At 32.0% G+C, this 8,819-nt stretch overlaps 1 protein-coding gene across 14 annotated transcripts; it reads left to right on the top strand.

Annotated features, from left to right (window-relative positions):
• The first annotated feature begins 3,157 nt into the window (after positions 1–3,157).
• On the top strand, positions 3,158–8,695 carry LOC145165115 (uncharacterized). Of its 14 annotated transcripts, none has more exons than XM_079083769.1 (14): positions 3,159–3,403; positions 3,497–3,581; positions 5,011–5,092; positions 5,257–5,405; positions 5,925–6,261; positions 7,152–7,211; positions 7,274–7,313; positions 7,386–7,576; positions 7,649–7,687; positions 7,762–7,848; positions 7,928–7,988; positions 8,072–8,196; positions 8,298–8,398; positions 8,503–8,695. In XM_079083769.1, the coding sequence occupies exons 5-14, from the start codon at positions 6,214–6,216 to the stop codon at positions 8,612–8,614; spliced, it is 864 nt and encodes a 287-aa protein (XP_078939895.1). In that variant the 5' UTR covers positions 3,159–3,403; positions 3,497–3,581; positions 5,011–5,092; positions 5,257–5,405; positions 5,925–6,213; the 3' UTR covers positions 8,615–8,695. The 14 variants fall into 14 exon arrangements, with proteins under 14 accessions (XP_078939898.1, XP_078939895.1, XP_078939897.1 ...); XM_079083771.1 differs by having other exon boundaries at positions 5,204–5,405; XM_079083768.1 differs by having other exon boundaries at positions 5,187–5,405.
• Positions 8,696–8,819: the final 124 nt, after the last annotated feature.

Here is an 8,819-nt window from a genome sequence, read left to right as displayed (position 1 = left end):
AACAAAGGGAAAAAGTAAAGGAAACCCTAGCTTAGGGTTAAAGCCCTTCCAAAGCAGTAATTGTTGTGGGTGTAGGCGAAATAATGATGGAGGTGTATTTGTAATTGATTGTATCGACGTGAGTGCTGTTTATTGTAGGAAGAGCGGAAGATAGGCTATACAAAGCTCAAACCGCCTGTAGGTAACAGAGTAAACGGGAAAAGAGAGAGACGAACATGTTAAGACGGAAATCTGAAACGGTATAATCAAATAGTTTACCTAATTAATGGAATCGAACGTTGTTTCTTTCATGTCGGTATTTCGTTTCTCTACAATGAAAAAAGAATTGTTGATTTCACTTAACGCTCTGTGATACCTTCTCCGATTTTCGTTGATTTCACTTAATGTGCCGTTTCTTGCAACGAACCATTGACAGAGAGGAAAGAGGATTAGGGTTTTAGAGAAAATCTACCTTTAAGAATTGGTGATTAAGTTTGGATATGATTATGATTCATGATTTCTTGCTATGGAATTCCTGATTTCTTACTATCGAATTCCAAATTGATTGTCGATAATTTGGTATATCAATTCAAATGTCAATGCATAACTATTAAAGCTGAAGCATGAGGGCATTTGGGGAAATTCATTTTGGTATTTTGAGTGGAAAAAATCGATTTGGGGGGCTTGGAGAATGTCACGTGGCAAAAATCTACTTATTTATTAGATTAGGGGATATATATATATATATATATATATATATATATATATATATATATATATATATATATATATATGGAGGGTTCAATTGAGAAAAAAAAAGGTTGAAAACGAGGGAATGAATCTGGGTCACTCTTTTCGAATTTGTCGCTTAAGCGTTCCAGCGTACCGGGCCGACGGAAAAGATCATATTCATATATGCATACGTATATTCATATATGAATTCATATATTCATATATGAATAAGTATAACGGAAGTGATTATTCATATACAAATAATACGACGATGGGTGGTGGCGGATGTTGGTGGTGGTGGTGGCAGTGGAGGTTGGTGGAGGTGGTGGTGGTTGGTGGTAGAGGAAGGTGGTGTATTCATATATGAATATACATATATTTATATTCATATATGAATATTACTCAACTTCCGTCGGCCCGGTACGCCGGAGCGTTTTACGGCAAAAATAAATGATTGACTGAGAATGATTCCCCCATTCTCAACCTTTTTTATTTTCTCAATTGAACTTATCTCTCTCTCTCTCTCTCTCTCTCTCTCTCTGTCTATATATATATATATATATATATATATATATATATATATATATATATATATATATATATATATATATATCCGGTAAGAAATTTTTTTGGTAGGAAGGTAAGAAGTTTTTTTTCTACATATTTTTTTGACGAACAAAATAAATGAATCACTAGATGATTCATTTGTAAGATGATTGACAAGAAAAAATTCCCAAAAAAACATCTTTATGATTCATTTTTAAGTAAATTAAGAAAAAAATTCATTTTTATGACAATTTTAGTGCATAACAACAAAATCATTGTATAAATGAATCATCGAGATGTTTTTTTGAGAATTTTTTCTTGTGAATCATCTTACAAATGAATCATCTAATGATTCATTTTGTTTGTTCGCGAAAAAAATATGTAGAAAAAAAACTTCTTACCTTCCTACCAAAAATTTCTTTCTTATTTGATCTTAACTCTCTCTCTCTCTCTCTCTCTCTCTATATATATATATATATATATATATATATATATATATATATATATATATATATATATATATATATATATATATATAATAGTTTTAAATTGAACATCTGGGGATTTTTGTTCGTTTCTTTCATTTCAAATCTTGATTTTTTTAGTATGAAAATGGTGGTGGTAATGATCAGGACTTGTTTCGGTTTCTTGAAAAACTAATATGTAGTGTGTATGTATGTTTTCTTGAGAGAGAGAGAGAGAGAGAGAGAAAGAGAGCTCTTACTTTTTTCTTTAAATTATTAAATTTAAAAGAAAATGAAAGAAAAATACAAAATAAATAGACTAAAGGTCGTACAGTCATTTTAATTTTCAGAGGGACCAAATATGCAACGAAAATAGCTTAAAAGAACCACCAATCCAAAAAAAAGTTTGGGTTTAAAACTAAACCCGAGAAAAATACATTGTCCACATCTATACATTGTTAAATGTGGGACACTAATTTTAATTGTATATATATTGCTATAAAAAAATAAAAAAATAGGTGGGTCAAGTGACCTACCAAAGGTTAACATACCCTCGTCACTTTCCACATCTATACTATCTAAATCATACACGTTGTCCATTTCCCTGAAGGTTAAAATCCTAATTTTACTAAGAGTGAAACGAGAGAAGGAAGAGAGGATATGTCGGAGGTTTCTCACTTAATGAGGGTGTTTGTTTTTACCTCAGTCCACATAAACCATTTAATGCCACGTCAGCAAATGCAACAGGGTAAATAAATGTGACTGGATGAAAAATACTAATTTGTTCAATTTACTTGGTTTTCTAGGTTATTTTGTTCAAAAAAATCGGACCTAAATTGAAACTTTTCCTAAAAGTTTATAAGTATTTAATAATAAGTTTTTTTTATCGAATAAAAGAAATGTAGGAGGGCTAATGTACTCTAATAAATGAAAGTTTTTTTGTCACATGTCACACTATCATTCAATTTGTCAAATGTCATTTTGTGGTTATTTTGAATTAATTTCTTTTCCACATGTCATTTTATGGGTTTTCTATTTTAATAAATTCTACATAAAACTTTAATGTAATAATTAAATAAATATAGTAATAAATGAATATCAAATTCATCAATGGACTTACCTTCTTATTTCAAAAATCCCAAATTAAAGCTCATTAGTTTACTAGGTTATAACCCGTGGACAACACGGATAATAAAATTAAAAATAATTTTATTTAAATTATAACATAATTGTTGAGCAATGATCATAAATAAATTTAATAAGTAATATTAATCGGGGATATATACCAATGAAAATTATGTAAATATTTTTAATAAAAAAATGAGAAAAAAAATTATTTGAACAATTCTTATAAGTGTTTTTATGTATATAATGTTATTATTTAAAAAAATATATATTTTTTTACCAAAATACCCGCCGAAAACTTATCAGTCATCCCTACCCCTTTTGGCTGTAATAGAAACGAAGACCTAGAATTATTCCGCCAGCACTTGGAACATCTCCCCCGTATTCATTTCAGAAAGGGTATGGAAGTTTCTCCATTGCTGTCGATGAAGGCAGATACGAATATACAACCATAGAAGAATTTTGAACTGAAGAGAAACTTATGTTGATTAATATCCGATGTAGAACTCAGAGAATGAAGAAACGAAACATTGGGGGTTGAAGACGGGAAATTTTCGGTAAGAAATTATCTAAATCCTTGTTAATCTCAGTTTTTTTTTAACAGAACATACATTAGTTGGAAGATAATTTTACCTGATTATTTTTGGCAGAAATGTTGTCTTTGAAGATGTTAGTGAAAACTGAAGTGGTTGTAAGGAATAACTCGAAATACTTTAAGACTGGAGACACAATCAGGTACCTTTCAATTTCCTTGAAATTATGACTTTCATACTGTGTGAGTATTTGTTTGAATCAGGTACCTTCCAAATTAGATTGACGTGGTAATTGTACATATATAAGATTAAGATTCCACTTACAAATTTCAGATTTTGGGTGTATAAGAATGCAGTGTATGAAGGAAAAATATTGAAATTGATTAATAACAATTTGTCCTATTATGCTTTTTTAAAATACAAAATGATTTTGACAGAAATGCCCCTGCACTGTTCGCAGAAACCATTTCTGTTATCTTATTATACCACAGGTTGAAAAAGACATATGCATTTGAGTGACCACATTGACTATTTTGAAAAACATTCAACCAAACATGATATTATTAAGATTTGACATGAAATTTGTAAAAAATATTGTGTTTTAGTAGAATGTAATTTCAAGTACAATGCCCATATACATAATGGACAATTATGCCTCTGGCCATAAACAAATGTCGTTCCTAGTTTGATTCCAGTTACATTTGCCCCTACCCTTATTTGGTTAAATGCAAGAGAAAGCAATATATTTTACAGACTAAAAACTGTTTACAACCAAATAGATTAGTTGATAGTTCCAAGAAATGATGATGCTTGAGGTTGAGAAACACAAACATAAAAAGATATTAGTTTAGTCTAATTCATTAAGCTAAGAGGATAAAGCCACTTCATAAATAGAGAAAATAAATTTAAGATAAAAGGACGAAAATGACCTTTACCCAGATTTTCCGTATTGTACATTTTCTTTTGGTTGTAATACACAAATTATAAAAAATAAAATAAAATAATGATGCTCCATGTGGAATGAACAACATGACATAAATGATTATTTGTCAACTTTTATACAAATTACAAATGCAACCGGATATTTGATGCATTTGTAACCAAAACATTAGACAAATCAAAAAATGGCAGTATGAAGAGAAATCACTATAACATTTAACATCATCCGTATATTATGAGTCCTGCATATGACAATATAGGTCAAAATTTGTCATCTTTTGTTAGTAATTCTGAAAAATGTGAATAAATAATAAGGAACTTCAAAAAATTTCATTGATCAAAAAATCTGGTGTGCCTTAGATTAACTTGAATCTGATCTAAATATTCTTTTGGGATGATTACTAAGGCAAGTTATGAGAATTAGATTCATCATTTACATAATTGTAATCTACATCATCTAGAATTTATGATGATTAGGCCTTTAGGGGTTACGTGTATATGGCGACTTCAATCTGAGGGCAAAAATTGTCATACTTTTTTTTAATATGTTAAAATTAGGCCATTTCAGCAGAGATTTACTTAACCAGCCTTATTTAGTTTAATGTCTTTTCTTGTAGCCATTTAACTGAAAACATACAAAATTATATAAATTTGATGAAAAGTATAAATATGATAGAAATTACCTTGTGTAGGTTTTTTTTGGTGGATGAAAACACAGACAGATGAACAGAAACACACATAACAGAGATCGACAACAACACACACTCATACATAGTAAGTGTTAAAGTAAAGTGCTTTAAATCGGATGACTTTGAATGTAAGATGCTACAAAATAGAGTTGTTCATTTTATTTTTGGAAAAAAAAAAGCAATTGATCCTGAACAGGAACAGAAATCGATAATCACACATAACAAGCAAGACACATATGGCGTATACAGATACATATACGGATAACAGGTGGAGAAGAAGAACTGTAAGAGAAGAACAATACTTAGTGTAACAGAATAAGAAGTATAAAGGAGAACGGTTTACCAGGGTTTGCAGAGAAGAAGACGTACAGAGGAACCAAAATTTGAAAAATGCAAAGGTCAGAAAGATTTTTAGATCTTCGATTTATATAAATATGATAATATAGCAAACATTATTTCATTCCTATTATAATCCCTATTATAATGGAGATATAATGGGTAAAAGATATAGAAATTCAAAAAGATTGGTATATTATGGTAACTGAGTTGCTAATTAGTAGGAGTTGATAATTCTATTGTTTATTATGATTATGATTTTAAATTAAATTGATTTGATTGTGATTGTATTTTAATTTCCGTTAAAAATGCATTGGGCGGGAAAAGTTTTGTGAGGAGATGTGTGAAACTGACACGTGGATTGAAGGAGCTTACAGGAGGGACACGTGACGCCTTAGAGATAGGAAGAGAGATTTTGTTTATTTATTTAAATTTAAAATATAAAAAAATTAATTTTAATAATTTATTATTTTTCTTATTTTTTTATAAATCCAAAGTTCTTAAATATTTAAACTTTTATATTTAATTTTTTTTAATTAGCCCATATAATACACCTAACCTAATGGATAAATACATTTTAGTTGATGACCAACCGATGACATGCTAAACGCTAAACATTTCCATTAAAAATCTGACATGTCATCATAATCATAATCATACCGCGTCACCCAGCTGCTGACATGTTACCATCCACGTCAACAAAATAATGCCTAAATCAACCCTTCTAGACCCAGGTAATTTGAAGTGAAAGGACTCGTGATTTAGGAATTTAAACCTGAACTCAATCGTTCGATTGATCTTTTATGTTTATTATTATTATTTCAGCGCTTATTGTTTGATCCGTGTTTGAATTTTGGTGCCTGTCTGTTCATGGCGGCTCGGTTCTTTTCAACGCCTTTCCAACCCTTCGTTTATCAGGTGTGGAAATCAGAATTTCAGTAGGTTTTTTGCAATGTTTTAAAACCCTGGTTTTTAGTTGACCCGGTGTGATGCCCGGTTCACGGGTCAACCGGTTCAACCGGTTGAACCGCCGGGTCAACCCGGTTTATGGTATTTTTCTATTTTTATATATTTTTTACTTTCCTGCATAATGCATAAACATATAAAATCAATAATTTGATGTCCACAAAGTTTAAACATTGAAGAAACCGCAAACGGCTCGTTGTTTTGGCGTTCGCTACTTGTATCCAACTATCCAAACCTTATTAAAACGGGTCAATCCGGTTTTAACCGGTTCAACATAAGCGGTCGAACCGCGGTTTAGGAGAAACCCGGCCGGTTCGATCTGGTCCGTATTTTTACAAAAAACCGTTCTTAATTGACTCGCCTTCTACCCCGGGTCACGGTCCAACCGGTTGAACCGGCCGGGTCAACCCGGGTTTTAAAACATTGGTTTTTTGTGTGTGTATGTTAATGTGATTGTATCTGAACGTGTTTTGATTCAACATTACTATTCTAACCAGACGCGAATTGAAGGTTACATTGAGAAACAGGTTTTTGTGGGTTTTTATGTTTTAAAGTTTTGGTATGGATTGATGATTAGATAAATGGTGTATGATGTGGTAGTTAAGGTGAAGGTTAGGTTAATCAATGTGAAATGTTGTGTAGAGTATAACATTGAGCATTTTATAACATAAACGAGTGATTTGTAGTTAAAGCAAAAGTAGAGTAACTGTTTTAATTAGCTTATTATACTTAAATCTATGATTCTATATATGTTAATCAGTTTATTAGAATTGCTAGTATTCATTGGATTTGTTTGTGATATTTTGTTAGTCATTGGATTTGGGGTTAATGTACAATAATAGAGTCCAGACGATGCTGTTACGCCTTTTCAGATTTTGGGTGGTGAAGCTCAGATAGTTCAGGTATGTTCATTAATGTTAGTTTTGCTTCCTTCCATGTTCATCATCCTGATTTTTCTTGCCAGATTATGTTGAAGCCAGAAGACAAGGTGAGTGCAAAACCAGGTATTTGCTTGCTTGTTGTGCTGAAATAGGCTTATTAGTATTTATTGATGGTAAGTGAGTTATTTACAACAGGCTGCATGTGCTATATGTCTGGCTCCATTCAAATGGAAAATGTTTATGCCCCAGAGAATGAAGCAGGAATGTGGCAATGGGTTTTTGGAAAGAATGCAACTAAAACAATCTTTGTAAACAGTGGGTCAACCGATGGATTTGTTGCCATGGCTGCACCTTCTCTAGGAAGAATTCTCCCAGTTAGTCAATCTGTCAGTGTTAGTTAGTTGCTACATTTGATGCTTGATTCTGATGTATTGTATACTTTCTTTTTAACTCTGTAGATTGACTTGGCAAGATTCGGTGGTGAGATACTATGCCAGGTATGATATTAAATATTAATTCATTCATCATCATCATTGTCTCAGTTTTTGTTATTTTCTGAATCTGTCTGTAGCCAGATGCATTTCTTTGCTCCATTGGTGATGTGAAAGTCAGTAGCAACACATTTGATCAGAGGGGACCTAATCGTAATGTTGTTGAGGTGACATTTTCTTTTTCCAGGTTTTGTCCCATTCCCATAATATATATATATATATAATTTAAAATGTGTTACTTTACAGAGATTGTTGAGACAAAAAGTATCTGGGCAAGGCCTGGCATTCATGGTTGGGGGTGGATCTGGTAATTATGATATTAATTCATGTTGCCTTACATTCTGCTTGATATGGCCTGTGAATGTGTTTATGTTCCTTGTGGTTTTGTAGTTGTGCAGAAAAATCTTGAGGTTGGTGAGATACTTTCAGTGGACATTTGTAGCATTATTGCTCTGTCAACAACGGTGGATGTACAAATCAAATATAATGGTCCAATGAGAAGGGTGGTGTTTGGGGTAATATATTTAAAAAAGAATAAAAAATTAAAAAATTAGAGTAACAGTTGCTTGTTTTTTTGTTAGTTTCTAACAAGTAAAATGGTTGGGCATGCATGCAGCAGGGGGAGAATCAGAATATGGTGACAGCAATGATGAGAGGACCAGGAATTGTGTTTATCCAGAGTATGCCCTTCCCTCGCCTTTCTCAAAGCATTGCTAGGTTAATATATATAGCCCACCCACCCACTCAAGAGTCAAGTCATCACCTTTTACCTTTAAACTTTCACATATCTTCTCTTATTTACAGTTATGGAATGGATGCAGGGTGGTTACATCTCCAAACATGAGGTTGAGGGACAATCCAAGGTTGTTGATGCAGATACTCGTCTTTTCCTTTCTTGCTTATCTTGTGCTCGTGCTATATACAGACTTCTGAATTCTGATATTTGCAACAAAACAAATACACTGTGTGAGCGAGTTGAAAAGATAATTGAAGTTAAATTTGGTTTCTTGCTGATCTGAAAGATGTTATTATAGCCATACATGCTTTGATGTTGATTCCGTGAATTAGAATATCGCTTGATGCTAGAAAAGATTTACATTGATTGGATGAAGGAGGAAGAAAGTGAATGGGTTATGAG

This window comes from Lactuca virosa, chromosome 3 (assembly GCF_052849685.1).
Source record: "Lactuca virosa cultivar CGN04683 chromosome 3, Lactuca_virosa_CGN04683_v6, whole genome shotgun sequence".
NCBI classification, from domain to species: Eukaryota; Viridiplantae; Streptophyta; class Magnoliopsida; order Asterales; family Asteraceae; genus Lactuca; species Lactuca virosa.
This window is presented reverse-complemented; position numbering and strand designations above follow the sequence as displayed.

Coding starts and splice junctions, on each gene's coding strand:
- LOC145165115 (XM_079083769.1), top strand. CDS start 6,214: ATGGCGGCTCGGTTCTTTTCAACGCCTTTCCAACCCTTCGTTTATCAG. Junction 6,262..7,151: donor TCCAACCCTTCGTTTATCAG/GTGTGGAAATCA, acceptor GTACAATAATAG/AGTCCAGACGATGCTGTTAC. Junction 7,849..7,927: donor CTAATCGTAATGTTGTTGAG/GTGACATTTTCT, acceptor GTTACTTTACAG/AGATTGTTGAGACAAAAAGT.